This window comes from Jaculus jaculus, chromosome 7 (assembly GCF_020740685.1).
Source record: "Jaculus jaculus isolate mJacJac1 chromosome 7, mJacJac1.mat.Y.cur, whole genome shotgun sequence".
In the NCBI taxonomy this organism is placed as follows: Eukaryota; Metazoa; Chordata; class Mammalia; order Rodentia; family Dipodidae; genus Jaculus; species Jaculus jaculus.
The window spans coordinates 115,023,076-115,039,783 of record NC_059108.1 but is presented as its reverse complement, the minus strand read 5'-3'; the positions used below and the strand labels follow the sequence as shown (position 1 = coordinate 115,039,783).

Genomic DNA, 16,708 nt, shown 5'->3' with positions numbered 1-16,708 from the left:
AGACTGTAAAACTTACTTTTACATGCTTAGTCATAGGAATTTAAGCCTAAATTAAATTAGGTATTTTATATCTACAATTCCTTAAGCTTTGAAATGTATTTTTAAAGGCCAACAGCTATATATTATCAACATGCTATATTTCAAATCACAAATACATCTTAACCACTTAGATTCTAAAGACATGGGTCAATTAAAGTCACGGCAAACACATACAACACACACACACACCTATCATAGTGTTAGATTGTCAAACTTTGACAATTATTTTATTTAAACAGTAGGTATATTCAAGCTGATGCACATCTTAATGAAAAGTAAGCAGCCTGAAAGAAACCTATTTGAAAAACAGCTTAAGAAACAACAGAGACTTAAATCTTTTAGTCTTTTAAATGGAAAGGAAACAGTTTTCTATCTGTGCCTTGAGTAACAGTTCTGTCCAATTAAGAGACTAACATCTTTCCCTAAGAGAAACCTTAGTGACAGGCATGGTGTTCTGAAAGGCCGGGGGTGAAAGAGGAATTACACATACATAATTAAATCTGTTGTTTGTTAAATCAAGCTTTATTGATAAAATGGAATCAGAATTTCTTACTAGGAACAGCAGCAGGCCCAGCCAATCGTGATAGCAAATCTGTGGCAGTCTCCTACCCTATGCAGGAAGCTGCTGCTTACCAATTAGTAATTACATGGAAGGACTTGTAAAAGAGGTGCAAAGAATCAAGGCATTTCAGCCCCAAGATTGATATTCTTATGAATATACTGTATTACTTGCAATATTCATGGCCATAAGAGAGAACATCCTAAAAGACAGTTAGATGAAGGGAATGGCTTTATCAACAATGCCAATCCCCTGCCAGAACATTAAGATAGTTTTCCATGACTCCTTGGATATACGGCTTTGTAAGATTTTAAAATTATTCTCCATAATCATGTGCACATTTGAGCATCTAGCTATGTGGCTGCTGCTCTCCCTGTCCCAACCCCAAGTCCAAACACAACATGACTTGAAAGGGCTATATATCTGTTGCATCACACAACAAGCCAAACGTTTCCTTTATCATTGATAGTGATTTTAAAGCAGTTCATAATTAAATATAAGCGTTTTGTACAAGGACAATTACACTTTACAAGAAACAAAATCATACAACAAAAATTGCTGGAGTCTGATTTACAACATGAATTATGGTCTGAAATCACGTTTACATAAGTCTCAAATTTACAAAAAAAAAAAAAAAATCAGTTCTGGGCTAGCTGTTTTACTGCCGAAGTTCTCTGGTGTAATCACTCTCACCCATGTCATATCCCCTTTTCCTTACAGTTGAGGATGGATGTTAAAAGGTTCAACCAAGTTGCGCTGTACTCCCCTTTGGAGGTGAAGATAAACTCCATGGCCAGATGAACAGTTTTACCACATATCATCAGTTGATGCCGAGTCCTTTTGCAAAAAAAAGCAAATAAAACCAAGAATTAGATGAAAGCTTTAGTGCCAACATAGGCTACTTTCTGGGTAATGCAGAAAGACAAAGCTGTATTAAGATGGTTTGTGGAATCTAACTAGCTTCTAAAGTACGTAAGTATGTATATAAAATATCAATGTGTGCCGGGCAAGGTGGCACACACCTTTTATCCCAGCACTCAGGCAGGAGGCAGAGGTAGGATATTGCCGTGAGTTCAAGGCCACCCTGAGACTACATAGTGAATTCCAGGTCAGCCTGGGCTAGAGTGAGATCCTACCTCAAAAAAAAAAAAAAAAACAAAACAAAATAAACAAACAAACAAAAAAAAAGCAAAACAAAAAAATTCAATACTTAATCTGTCCTGTTCAAAGAGTTAACCCTATGTTTTCTTTTTGAAAAAATATTTGGAGTGATTTTGCTGTGAGGCTGAGTAAACTAAATCAACAAAAACTACTAAAAAGAACTTTTAAAACACCACTTTTTATAAACTTTTATTGCATTGTAAGAGATTTAGACATCAAGCCATATAAAATTTTGGCAATCTTCAAAATTCAGTATGTAAAATACTCAGAGCTGTACTGAAATGATTTCAGGTCAAAAGAATTGTTGGAGTAAAGTTAACTAGAGAATAGAACATTCTAATGTTACAGAAAGAAAGTTCTCCATATACTCAAAGGAAGTACATACTTTAGAATTCTTGACAAAGGCACTTCAACCACGAAACTGTTTAGTGGATATAAGCTTTCTGAACTCTGCTGTAATACTCTACAAAACAGCATAATTCAATATTTGGTATAGCAATATTCCTAATTTTAAAAGCATGGCAGAGACAGGCTTTTTGAAGGTGACTATAGAGGCTGAAAAAAAAAAAAAAACCTCCAGAATAGTTCAAAGGGACTTTCTTCTTTTTTGAGAAAGTGGTCACTTGCCATGATTATATCCTCTTGTCAACAGAACTGTGGTGCAAGCAGAGATCAGAGTCATCAGTTAGGTGTGTGTGTAACAGAATGGGTACATGAACAACTGCAACAATAGGAAGGAAGATTATGCATTTCGTGTGGAGGAAAGGGAAGCCAGAGGGAGCTAAAATACTACTTACAGTGTCATCATTTTTGTAAGGATTCAGTCTATTGTAAACGGCTTCAATTACATTCCGCCTAAATTTTAAAAAAAATGCAGAAAATTAATTCTTCAGAAACTATATTGCTTAATAACTTCATTAAAACTTCAAATCTGGCAGGTGTGGTGGCACATGCCTTTAATCCCAGCACTTGGGAGGCTGAGGTAGGAAGATCACCGTTGGGTTTGAAGCCACCCTGAGACTACAGAGAGGCCTTACCTAAAAAAATAAACAAACAACAAACAAAAAACCCTTCAAAATTATACTTAGCACTCATTTATTCGTTCAACTTCCTATTGTCAATACTGAGACTGTTTTAAGATATTTGTATCCTAATGTTAAAGTAGTTGCAAATACATTCTAAAATGTCACAATTCAATAATCTAGTTAATATAAAACCCAAAGTCATTGTTTAAAAGTAAAACAACAAAAATCAGTACATGAGGTCAACCTCCATTTGAACTAACTTAAATGGCTATGATTTAGTAAATGCAATGTCTTAAGGCACACTAGGTAGAAACTGTATCAGTTTTTGAAATAGAATCCAGTGCATCATCTGTTATGGTAAAATAACTCACACATTCTTTATATAATATATCCATGACACACCTAGGAATTGGCTTTTTACTATCTCACTTAAAATTCTGGCTAGATGTGGTAGTACATGTCTATAATACCAGCACTGGAGAGGCTAAGGCAGGAGGGTTCTGAGTGAGGGACCAGTCTGAGATACAGAGAAACCTTTCATTCTCCTTGGTAGAATGCTTGTCTAGAAGCATGAGGCCCTGAGTTTGATCCTCAGTATACAAAATAAAAACATCTACCTATATACATACATTTGTATAATTTAATTGTCTTTAAGTTATAGCTTCCCCATATCCAAAACATAAAAAGTTTCAAACAGGCATTTTTACAATCACCATCTAGTGAAACCATCACAAAGACTACAGCTACATCTGCAACAGCCAAAATTTCTGTAAGCCAGTTATTGGAATAACTGGCATAAAAATGTTTTAAAGCACTGAACTAGAAAACTTCTTGATTTCTCCAATTTATATGATGAAGTACAGATTTAAGTTTAGTAACAACCACAAAATGGTTCAATTCTATGAAAGAGAAAGGCAGGAAGAAAAAAAAACATTTTCCTATCTTCCTTGATACCCAAAACCCAACTAAACAGCGAAGAAAAACCGCAAACAATGGGAAAATCAGAGATGCAGAAACATTGCCCAGATGGAGCAAGAGAACCTTTGGAGTGTTTGGTATTAAAAATAAAATAATATTAACACTTCAGGCTTCTGTCATGTCACAAATTCTCTGTGTGCATATGTGTGTGTGTGTGTGTGTGTGTGTGTGTGTGTGCGCGCGCATGCTATATAATACTGATTGTCTGTGAGGAAATCAGAGTGACCTAAGTTTCCACCTATAGCCAATTCTCAGTATAGTTACAAAGACACTGTGCTATCTGTTCAAAACAATTGCCATATATACTAATACTAAAAACATTGATTATTACATATTAAATACACACATTGTATCACTGGATACTTGACATATTCATTTATAGACATAAAGTATACAAAACATAACTTACTTGCTTGCTAATTCACCCCCTGGTGGGAGGCTGGGGATGTTCTCACTTGCTAACGTGCGCATCACATGGACTAAGTCGGGGACGCCTTCCCCCTGCTTCTTTATGATTTCTGGGAATCAGAAGTACTTTTTTTGTAAGTGTTATCCAAATTTAATTTTTAAAAACTGAAACACAGATTACTTAGGCTTTTAAAGGCAGTATTTACAACAACTGAGATTGTTCTAAACTGGCTTCAATAAAAATCATCAGACTGTCCACTGAAAATTTATGACCAAGGGATGCAGAAAAAGACTTGAGAGTATAACTTCAAAGAACTAAGACAAGATAAAAATACCAGAAAAATGTTTCATATTAAATTGATGTGTTAACATAGTGACTTATGTACACAAATGAAGATATCCTTTCTTAAGATGCCAAATAGTTCCTTCTGAGGAGATCAACTCCTCTCTTTAAGACTGGACACGTTTCCTGAACTCAGCCCTGTAAAATACATTGCACAGATGAAAAAAAAATAAGTAAAAAAAAAAAAAAACTAATATTTGAAAAACAACCTGTAAGTATACATGCTTACTGAATGTATAGTAAATGAAATCATTTTCACATACATAACTACAAAATGATACTTCATAATCATACAGATTCTTCATTTGAATATTCCTTACATCGATTTTTCTGTTATATAAATACATAACATTACCTTCATGAATTACTTATGCAATGCTTTAAATGGAAAAGGTCCAAATTTCATGACAAAAAAAAAACAAAACCAAGATTTGATAAACTACACAAATGCATTTAAAATAATTAGTTTAAGAACACCCAATGAATAAATGGACACTCTGACAGGATCTGCAGTAATATCATGCAGACACATGCTGTCACTCTATCAGAGGATGTTACACACTGCAAACAAAGAGCCTTACAAAGAACTGTCAACACACTCACTCTACATGCAAATTCAAGCCAAAGGCACTTGTAAGTTATATGTTTTAAGTTTATTCCATTCTTTTGTTTTAATATTTATAATAGGAAGTGCTATTTCTTTGTCATCATCGGGGCAAGAAATTATTCTAAATCTCAATTTGTAAATACCGCTGGAAATAACAATGCAAATTACTTATTTCATCCTTTGATCAAGCCTCAAAACATTAACTAATCACTGAAGGCACAAATTAAAAAGAGACATTGCTACCCCTAAATTTTCTTTAAATGGCTCAAATTGTCATTCTGGAATAAAGGTCAAATTTTCCATCTATTATTATTTTTGCCTTCTTTTCTTTTTTTCAACCAGTCTTGTATCTGAACAAAAAGCAAGGATCTCAGATTTGGTTTGCCAAGTTCCTTTATTGTGTAATCTTTAACATCTAGCATACTTATTTTCTACATGGTTCTAGTGCTGGAAATCTACTACACAAAAATAAAGGAATTTGATGTTTACCTAAACTACACAATTTCACAATCTAAAACTCTGATACACTTAACATACAGTCTCAACTAAGCCAATACAATGATTTGGATATAGATTCCTACGTACAGGAGAAATGAACACTGATAATTCAACCAATGATGGTTTCAGTTCTTAAAAAAAACCCATTACTATATTTGATGCATCTTACATCTTTGTTAAAATATACGTTAGGATATTTTAACTGTCAAGAATACAAGAAAATAGATTCTTAAATCAATAAAGGCTTTAGAAACAGAATTATCTCTTATCTCATGTGGATTATCTATTAAACTACCTGAGCAATTATACTAGCCTTACTTCTTTCTGCTTTTAAAGAGAATATTCTTTTAATTTCCCTTAAACTATGCACTTTATAGAATGTTAAGACTGAGTGCTCTCACAAAGAATATATGTGTATAGAATTATCTATGTTTCACATACACAAACCCTTCTTATATTATATCTCTGTACCCTCTTCCATGAAGGTTGATGAACTCTATCAACCTCTTGCTTGAAAACAGCTTTAAAGTTCAAGAGTCAGGACAGTAGTAAAAATTAGAAAATACCCACATGAGTATAATCTTAAACTGGTTTAGGAGGACCACAATGGTAATAACAGTCTGGTTATCCCAGGTTGTTCACCCCCAATGAAGGGCAGAGACAACAGGAGAAAGAACAGAGCCTGAAGAACTTTGTCTTTTTCAGGGTTATGGACAGAGAAGCCACAAGTGTTGAAAGCAAACAAAATGAGGCTTAGTAGGTCACAGCAATTTAGTCAAGGCATGTATTTAAAGAAAGCAAAAGAAAAAAGGGTTCCTGTTTTGGAAACGTCAATTTTTCTTTAAGACATACAACATCTTTTACAGTGCAAGACAGTTACATTCTATGCCTTTAAATAGCAGCAGTTTTAAGTAATGTATTAATCACTCTCTAGTTGCAATCTCATCAAATCTAAGAATACTATATTTAGGATACATAATCTCCAACTGAATGGTACAAATGCAATACTTTAACATATCAAAAATATTGAATATTAATGTAGACTCTGCCCAGGTAGCAACTCTTGCTTAATAATGAGAAATATAAAACTTAATATTTAACAAAATTGTATATAGTGAATATTTTATAATTGTACCAAAAACTTACTTTAAAAGAATGGACACTGAAGAGAAAAATAGCAATTCATTTCTAAAACTGGATCCCATTTCATAGTAAAAAATACTAAAGTACTTATTTCCTTAATAAAAATACATATGACAAAAGTTAAAGTGCCAAGAGAGTAAATATTGACTTACCCTTATACATATTATTCTTGTGGTTTCATATTTTTCTACTGATTAGCAATATAAACCAATGACTATAGCACACTAATTTTTAAACTTTAGTATTATCTACAAATAACACTGAGATAACTTAAAATGAAAAACTGCAACACCCTTGAAAAGAGTGAGCAAAAATACACTGAGTAGTACAGCCAATGAATGAAGTCCTAAACAGTATAAACACATGCTGAACATATCACTATCAAGTAAGCTAGGGTAACAGAAACAGAACCATTTCAGTACTCTAGACGGTACTTAAAATCAAATCTAACCATGACTCTAACAGACCAATTATGACTGATACCAAACAATAAGGGAGAAATTAAAGTTATGGTACACACTTATTTTCATAATGTAGACATAATGAAATGTAATAATGTGATTGGTCAACGCTTACATGCCCTAAGTTTTTAACATGCAAATTCATATTATTAGGAGACCTAACTGCATTTTTTTAATGTATTAAAGTCATGTCAAGTTTTTCTGCTGAAAGGAACTGCATAATTTACATGCTTACAGTGAGTGAGTGAAAGAGAGAGTGTGTGTGTGTGTGAGCGTGCGTGTGCACAATAAATTGAAAATCTCTGAGGAGACAATGCTTATACCCAATAGTACTTGTTGGAATAAAAATCATTTAAGACTGGGGATGTGGCTCAGTGGCAGCACTTGCTATGAGGCCTACTACTAAAAACATGAACAACAAACCTACCACCAATAAAAGATCATCTAAACTTTTTCAAATACTTAAAGTTGTTGCACTTGAGAGGCACAAACAACTTTGCTTTAAAGTACTTTGCAAAAGTGTAAGTGGAGGGCTAGAGAGATGGCTTAGCGATTAAGCGCTTGCCTGTGAAGCCTAAGGACCCTGGTTCGAGACTCGATTCCCCAGGACCCATGTTACCCCTGGCATGCCCATTTTCTCTCTTTCTCTCTGCCTCTTTCTCTGTCACTCAAATAAATAAATAAATAATTTTTTAAAAAAAGTGTAAGTGGAATATTACTGGAGTTCCAAACTTATTTCTTCATATTATGTAATAGTTACATTTCTGCTAGCTAAAGAATGATTACATCTTCTCTTCAGGTCTACCTTGTGATCTTGTGTAGGTGTGATAGATTATGGTGTGAGCAAGAAGTCATGAAACAGTTGAAAACATAATTTTAAAAGCTGTGGTGTATGAAAGTTGTTAATAACCAGGTTGTTATCTTCAAATTATCCAAAATAAACAAACAAAAAAATACTTCAGAGATTTTAAATTTACACAGCTTTTCATAGGAAAATGGTATAACTAAACAAATAACAATTCAGATATTCCCGGCATAGAATTACTCATGCCAGTGAGTTCAGAGCATTTTAGATTCCACAACACTTCAGCCATTCAAAACAGAAGTATCCTGAACACAGTGTACAAGGCCACACTAGCTGCTATTCCTAACATGACTGATAGGACAACTGCATATATACACATCTCAACAGCTACCACAGAATGTCCTTTCCTACTTTTATCCACTAAATGTTAGATGTTAAAGGCAATGTAAAGACCTCAACTCCTAAGGTGTTAAAAGTGTGATTGTGGTGAAGGGATCTCTTTAAGAAAGCTACTTATTTTGTGTTAAATGATCCACCTTCTACTCGGCATTCCAGGTACTTGTCCAACTCTGCCTCCTTCTTCACGGCTTCTGGCGACACTTTGGGAGCATTTGGAAAACAGATCAAAATCACACTCATGTTGTCTCGACTTCCCTGGAAAGAAAAAGTACGAGAAAATATTTTGGTTTCTTTTCTGTTTTTTAGGGCCCTGAAATCTTTATAGCTATGACAATTATAATTATACTACTTCTGGTGAACGCTGTGCTCTTAAGGAGAAAAAAAATTATGGGTGTGTGGGGACAGCTGCTCCGACATAATGTATCAAATATACAGTATAATCAAAACTCTAGAAAACAAGGAGAAACATTATAGATTAAATCACATACAACTAATCATTGTTAAAGAGTTTATAAAACTAAATTTATTAAGTATTTACTGGTGGCCTACTTAACTTGAAGATATAGTATGCCCCTTCTCCATATGTATGTGTGTGTGTGTGTATTCCATATAACAATATTTGTGGTATTATTTTATAATTAGTTCTGTAGCTTTTTGTATACTTTAAAAATTCATACTTAAAAATCTTAAGACTAATGCATTTATTTCATAAGTAGAAATTAGAAGCAAAACTACATGAAGTTTATAAACCATCTTTAGGCTTTTCTAATAAAAATACTGACTTAACTGAGAAGCACATTCATTTTAAAAGACACCTAAATATTCTGTTATAATTAAAACATCTAAACTGATGGGCTCTCACACATCTTTCCTATTAGTAACTGGAGCTAACTTACACACATTTTCAGCTATATGGAAAAACTGACTTTAATATTATAAAAGACAACTAAAACAAATATTATTGAATACTTTTAAAAGAGAGAATATAGAAAAAAAGTAGAATCTGTTCATAAATTTAGTAAAATCTGAAGCTGACAATTCAGTTATTTGTTAATGAGCACTTAATATCAAGCACTATAATATAAACCAAACAGGGCTGGGTTTGGTGGTACATGCCTTCTTTAATGCCAGCACTCATGAGGCAGAGGTAGGAGGATCGCTGTGAGTTTGTGGTAACCCTGCAATTACATAGTGAATACCAGGTTACTCTGGGCTAAAGCATCTGAGACCCTACCTCAAAAAATCAAAATAATAATATAAAGCCCACAAATGGATACTACTTTCACATACACTAAACAAGATGAACTTGTGCACCTTACTGTTTAGCTCTTCCAAAGTTTAAAAACTGACAGCATGCACTCTTTCAAGCTGTTTACCCTGCTGCCTTTTGCTTTTTCTTTCCTTCCTTTTCTTCTTTTCTCTATTGTTTTTGGTAAGGCTTAGAGTTAGCCCAGGCCGACCTGGAAAATCTCTGCAGTCTCAAGGTAGCCTCAAACTCACAGTGATCCTCCTACCTCTGCCTCTGAAGTGCTGGGATTAAAGATGTGCACCACCACACTCCTGCTGCCTTAAAAAAAATATTTTATTATTATTTTACAGAGAAACAGGGAGAGAGAGAGGTAGAGAGAGAGAATGGGCACACCAGGGCCTCCAGCCGCTGCAAACGAACTCCAGACACATGCGCCCCCTTGTATATCTGGCTAACGTGGATCCTGGGGAATTGAAACTGGGTCCTCTGGCTTTGCAGGCAAACACCTTAACCGCTAAGTCAGCCCTCCAGGCCCCTGCTGCCTTTGGAAAACACATGTGTTGGATGTGGTATAAACCTGAGTTCCAAGTATGATCAGATTTTAGTTAAGATTTTACACTGAGCTTGCTATGCAGATATAGGGTAATAAGTATCTTCTTTCTTTTTTATTTCTGCATGTTAAAAGAAAAATCAAATACCCACTTATGGGTGTTTTTTATATTATTAAATTTTATTTATTTATTTGGGGGAAGGGAGAGAGAGAAAAAATGGGCATGCCAGGGCCTTCAGCTATTGCAATCAAATTCCAGACTCATGCACCACCTCGCACATCTGGCTTATGTGGGTCCTAGGGAAATGAACCTGGGTCTTCAGCTTTGCAGGCAAGCACCTTAACCATTAAGATATCTCTCTAGCCTTAATTCTAAAAAATATTTTATTTGAAAGCTGGCCATGGTGGCAAACACCTTCAATCCCTGCACTCGGGAAGCAGAGGTAGCCGTGAGTTCAAGGCCAACCTGAGACTACATAGTGAATTTCAGGTCAGCCTGGACCAGACTGAGACTCTACCTCAAAAAAATAAATAAATAAATAAAAATATTTTTATTGCAAAAAAATAAAAATAAATATTTTAATTTGGCCTGGAGAGATGGCTTAGTAGTTAAGGTGCTTGCCTGCAAAGCCAAAGGACTCAAATTTGATTCCCCAGGATGCACAAGATGGCGTACTTTTCTGGAATTTGTTTGTAGTGGTTTACAGGCCCTGGTGCTTCTACTCTAAAATAATAAGATAAAAGTACTTTACTTATTTACAAGCAGAGAGATACAAGGGTGGGGGGGAAGTGGGTGTGAGAATGAGTATGGGTGTATCAGGGCGTCTAGCAGCTGCAAATGAAGTCCAGATACATGCGCCACTTTGACTATCTGGCTTACATGGGTATTAGGGAATTGAACCCAGGTCCTTTGGCTTTGCAGGCAAGTGCTTTAACCACTGAGTCATTTCTCCAGTCCTTGAGGGTGTTTTTAAACATTAAAAAAGTAAGTCAATGGGAATTACTGACAAAACAGAAGTGTGTGGTAGGAAGAATGCTGAGCCTAACTCAGGGACCTAGATTTTCTCTTCTGAATGCCACTACTCAAGCTGTAGCCCTGTAGAGAATAGTTCTTTCTCTCTAGGAAAAGGAGCAATATGTATTGAGTACATATTATATACCAGACTAGACAATTAACTCATTGATGTTAATCTATACCAGTCCTATGTTGTCTTCATCTTATAGCTGAAAGGTTGAACAATTTAAGACTGCAAAGTACAAAAGTAAAGATTCAGGCTGGAGATACGGCTTAGCAGTTAAGGCACTTGCCTGTAAAACCTAAGGACCCAAGTTTGATTCCCCAATACCCACATAAGCCAGATGCACAAAGTGGTGCAAGCATCTGGAGTTCATTTGCCATGGCTAGAGGTCCTGGGGTGCCCATTCTCTCTGACTCTGCCTCTTTCTCTTAAATACATAAACAAATAAGTAAAATATTAAAAATAAAAGTAAAGGGCTGGAGGGATTGCTTAGTGGTTACGGCATTTGCACGTGAACCCAAGGGACCCAGGTTCAATTCCCCAGGGCCCATGTTAGCCTGATGCACAAGGGGTGCACACATCTGGAGTTTGTTTGCAGTGGCTGGAGGCTCTGGCATGCCCATTCTCTCTGTCTGTCAAAGAAATAAATAAATAAAAATATTAATTAAAAAAAAGTTAAAGTTAAGCTTTGGTTCCAGGTCTGTTTGACTCAAGTACACAGAACTTTCTCTGGCTCTAGCTTCCTCATCTGTAAAAGAAAGGGGCTCAGCTACCTTATCTATGTACATGATCCTGTCTGATCCTCCCCCAAGCCCCAGGAGATAGGGTAATAGCTGTCGTTTTTTAATAATTCAAGAAAAATCAGGGTTCCCACAGAGTTTAAATAGCTTACCTGAAGTCACAGCCTCATAACAAGTCCTTCTGATTCCATGTCCAAGGTATTTATATTAAATCCACCAAACCATCACTAAGTTCCCTCTGCTGGTACTACAGTCATTAACCAGAATCAAAAAAGCACTTCCACAAATGTACTTAGATGTGTTACATGGTAAAAATACTAAAATGTTTTTCACTTGAGACCAAATCTTTCCCATCCCTTCATTTAAACCTTACATTTTGATAAATCCTTTTTTTTTGTTGTTGTTACTTTTACCTTTGATAATCTTCCACACCATTAAAAAAAAATCTTAAGTACTAATGGCTAAAGATTAAGCACATAGATTACAACTCTTGGTAACTTTCTTCTAAAAAGTTTTTCTATATTTTCACAATTGGTAAAGAATTGCAATTGCACCAAAACTTATTTGAGATCCATAAGCTCTAAATGATTAAATGATAGTAATTAATAAACATAGTATTTTTTAAAAGTCTAGCTACCTTATACAAACAGGTGTCGACTACTTCATTGCAAACTTTCTCAAGATCATCAGTGACTTCAAGTCTGGATCTTACAAAATCACAGAGCTCTTCATTTCCCATAACATCCCAGATACCATCACATGCAAGAATAATGAATTGATCATCTTCTTCAGATCTTTCAATATCATGGACTTCAGGCTCTGGGGAGACAAGCTGCTCTGTAGGACCTTTTCCATGGACACATTTGTAATCAAAATCCCCAAGGGCCCTTGACACTGCCAGAGAGCCATTCACACGCTGAATCATTACAGAGCCACCTGCATTCTGAATTCGTTCTTTCTCCAGTGGATTACTTGGTTTGTGATCTTGTGTGAAGAAGTGAACTTTCCTGTTCCTACAAAGTAAGCCTCTTGAGTCTCCACAGTTAATGAAATAAGTATGTTGGGGAGAAATTAAGACACCCACAGCTGTCGACCCACTCCTATCTGCACCATGCTTCTTCTCGGACATGACTCTCATGTGTTCATCAATCTCCAGAAAGCCTGTTCTGATTCCATTCTTTACGTTCTCCACAGAAGGTGCTCCTGCAGACCCTTTAAAATCCTGGTTATTGGTGATGTGATCTAACAAATGCTCACAGCAGTATTTGGCAACCTGAGAACCAGCATGCCCATCATAAACAGCAAAGAACGACCATGTTTCAAGTCCACTTGGCAAACCAATCACAGCCGTATGTGCATCCTCCATTTCAACTCGCCAACCTTGCATGCTGCTGAGCCCATATCGCAACCCATTACCCTGCCCCTGGGCATTATGCTTTTCCATCTTTGGCTTGTCTAAAAATGCTCCCATTATGTCTTGATCCTCTAGGTCTGAAAAGGAAAAGAGAAACAGGAAAGTCAATGAACTGTCTTATAACCAAAATACATATCCAACCATCTTTTTAAAAGCAACAAGATACAAAGAAGCTTCAAATAAAACTTACAACTCTTGGGATAAGTAGACACTCATGTGTTACTGAGAATATACAGGTAATATTTACAGGTATTCAAGAACTGGTGGAAAGGTAATTGTGGTGGTTTGATTCAGGTGCCCCCCATAAACTTAGGTGTTCCGAATGCTAGGTTCCCAGCTGATGGATATTTGGGAATTAATGCCTCCTGGAGGGAGTGTATTGTTGGGGGTGGGCTTACAAGCTTTATAGCCAGGTTCTCCATGCCAGTGTTTGGCACACCCTCCTGTTGCCGTGTCCCACCTTATGTTGGTCAGGGGGTGATGTCCACCCTCTGCTCATGCCATCATTTTCCCCTGCCATCGTGGAGCTTCCCCTCGAGCCTTTAAGCCAAAATAAATCTCTTTTTCCCAGAAGCTGCTCTTTGTTGGGTGCTTTCTACCAGCAATAAGAACCCAGACTGCAACAGTAATCAATATAAAGGAGAGCTGATCTGCCCCTCCAAGGCACAATCATTTTAAGTACAAAGGAGACCTGAAGTAGTCACCAACTTACATGAGCCAGGCCAGGATTTAAGGATACATTAAATATGTGCTATCTTGGAAGTAAGTTGTGTATCAATCAAAACACACTAAATGAATTCACACGACCTACAATGCCTACTTTTTCAAACATCTTAGCTGAACGTTCTGGAAATTTTGAAAGTTTGATTCCAATTTATTTACTTTCACTCCTACTACAAATAAGAACACTCTAGAAACCAAAAAAAAAAAAAGAATTTAGAACAAAAAGTGAGTTCAGGGGAAAAGATTGAGTAAGGAGAGGTGGAGGGAGGGCTAATCAAAATCTAAGAGGATGCAAATAAATCATATGGAATCCTCCGGTTTCAGACAATGGAACACTCAGGAGCCATAGATTGTTGTTAGAAAATTTTCAGTGCCAGGGATGGGATACCTACACTAAGTTGTTGGCCAGGGAGGTCCCTGATGCCCCCAAAACATTATAGGCCATTATAGGCCATTGCCGAGGCCCTTGGTTTCCCACCAGGAATCGATGTAAGACCCTATTGCTGAAGACTCCACATACTTGGGCTGCAAGGCCACTGAAAAACCCTGCTGGAACTGAGCTGATAACCTCCTCCATGTAGACAAGCTGACAGAAAGCTGAAAGAAGCCATTCTGCATGCAGTTCAATGGGAGAAAGAAAACACCAGTGAAGATACTCAACAGTGGACACTGCAAGCTTTATATTTGGCCAATCAGTGCAAATGAGCCAAATGGTGCAATACTGGTGTGTCTGTCATGGTGGAAACAACTGCCCTCTAATTGGACTGGAGGCCCGCTCCATGGGAGGGAATACATTCCTGATACTGAAAACTTAAAACAGGGGTAGTCATGAGCCCTAGGGGTGTGACATCTGATGATGTCTGGAAAAATGTATATAGTATGCTTATCAAACTGCCCAGTAAGCACTTCTCTTAATATTTATACCCTTATATTAATGCTACTCTCACTTTTGTTAGAGAATCTTCTCTTTGCAGATGGCAGTGACTTTGGGATGACTCAGAAGGTATCACAGTGCTGGAAAGAAGTGACTGGAGTACTAAGTAACATCACAATCACACCTTCCAAGGCTTAGGGTTTAATGCAGAAGAGGTGGCAGAAATAATGTAAGAGCCAAAGGAAGGGTAGGACTCCTTACAATGTGCTCCCTCCAGACATAAAATGCCTGGATATCCATGACCTCATAGTGCCTGATACTACCTACACAAGACCATCATAAGAGGAGGAAAAGACCATGACATCAAAACAAAAGAGACTGATTGAGATGGGGAGGGGATATGATGGAGAATGGAATTTCAAAGGGGAATGTGTGGGGGGAGGGTATTACCATGGGATACTTTTTATAATCACGGAAAATGTGAACAAAAATTGAGAGAAAAAAGAACAAAAAGTTGTTTACAGACTTTTCATGTTCTTTCCTTTAAACCCTGGCTCATGTCAGTCTCGTTAGCTGGAACCCTTTCCTCTCCTTTTTTTACTTATAGAACACACACACACACACACACACACACACACACACAGAGAGAGAGAGAGAGAGAAAGAGAAAGAGAGAAACACCTATTTTGAAAGTCGAGTTCAAATTCTATCCCTTCCATAAGTTTTTTAGTCTCTGACAAATTCAGTAATTATTAAATGTTCCAGCCTCAATACATTTTTATAACAAATGTTGTTATACAATATAATAAAATTTATTAATAACCTACTAAGCTAATTTTAATAACATGTATCATTATTATGCTTTGACTATGAGGTTGAACTTTTAAAAGAAATCGTAAGGTCTAGTTACAGCCTTGCTGAAAAGCCTGAAAACAGCTCATATAATCTCTTCCCAGTACAGTTTTCTGGTCTGGGGTGGACCCACACAAGGTACAGTTAGCCAGGACTTATATTGGAGCAACAGCTTAGAAATGTAGAGATTTGGGGCCAAGTAATCAATGAATCACAATTATACTAAAGGCAATCACAATGAAAGTAGATAGAAGAAAGAATGGAGGTAAAGAGATGTGTACTAGAGGAGGAATGTGGAAAGGATCCAGGGTCAATCAGTATATAGTTCTGAGTCTAAGGGATTAATGATGCTAGTGATGCTAAACTCAAAACAACCCTTAAAAAGTGATCTCTCATCAGTTTCCTCTTTTCCTTCTGCTGCCTCACTGATGCACAGGGCAGAGAGACCAGTGACTACTGTGGCAAGACAACTTGCTATTCCCCCTGCCCACGTGATGATTTCACTATGATAGGCAAGTAACCGTCATCCTTCATAAAAGTTTTCATTAGATTACTTTTCTGACACCAAGTGACATATATTCATGCAAAGGCTAGTGTTTTTTTTTTCTTATCTGTGACCTACCCCTTCCCCATTGGCCCCTCTTGTTGAGGTATATGGGTCGCGCATTATGGAGTTAGCCCACAGTTATTGGTAAGATAAATGTCTCTGTATATCATGAGCCCCTTCTTCCGCAAAATTTCCCTGAGCCATGTTGGGTTCATTTTTGGTCTGCTTCAGTGATGAGGTATTGGGGGCCTCTGGGGCTCTGGCTCTCTGATTTGGTAGGCGTTGATTTTTCTCTGTGTTGGTCTCCTTTCCCCT

At 36.7% G+C, this 16,708-nt stretch overlaps 1 protein-coding gene across 1 annotated transcript in view; it reads right to left on the bottom strand.

Moving 5' to 3' along the window:
- Positions 1-538: 538 nt before the first annotated feature.
- Ppm1a (protein phosphatase, Mg2+/Mn2+ dependent 1A) overlaps positions 539-16,708 on the bottom strand; it is a 41,319-nt gene continuing 25,149 nt past the window's right edge. Inside the window, exons 2-6 of the mRNA XM_004649237.3 lie at positions 12,622-13,475; positions 8,564-8,681; positions 4,172-4,280; positions 2,557-2,614; positions 539-1,435 (exon numbers count right to left, since the gene is read on the bottom strand). Of these exons, the coding sequence (XP_004649294.1) occupies positions 1,406-1,435; positions 2,557-2,614; positions 4,172-4,280; positions 8,564-8,681; positions 12,622-13,455 (1,149 nt within the window). The 5' untranslated portion in view covers positions 13,456-13,475 and the 3' untranslated portion in view covers positions 539-1,405. The remainder of the gene's footprint in view (positions 1,436-2,556; positions 2,615-4,171; positions 4,281-8,563; positions 8,682-12,621; positions 13,476-16,708) is intronic.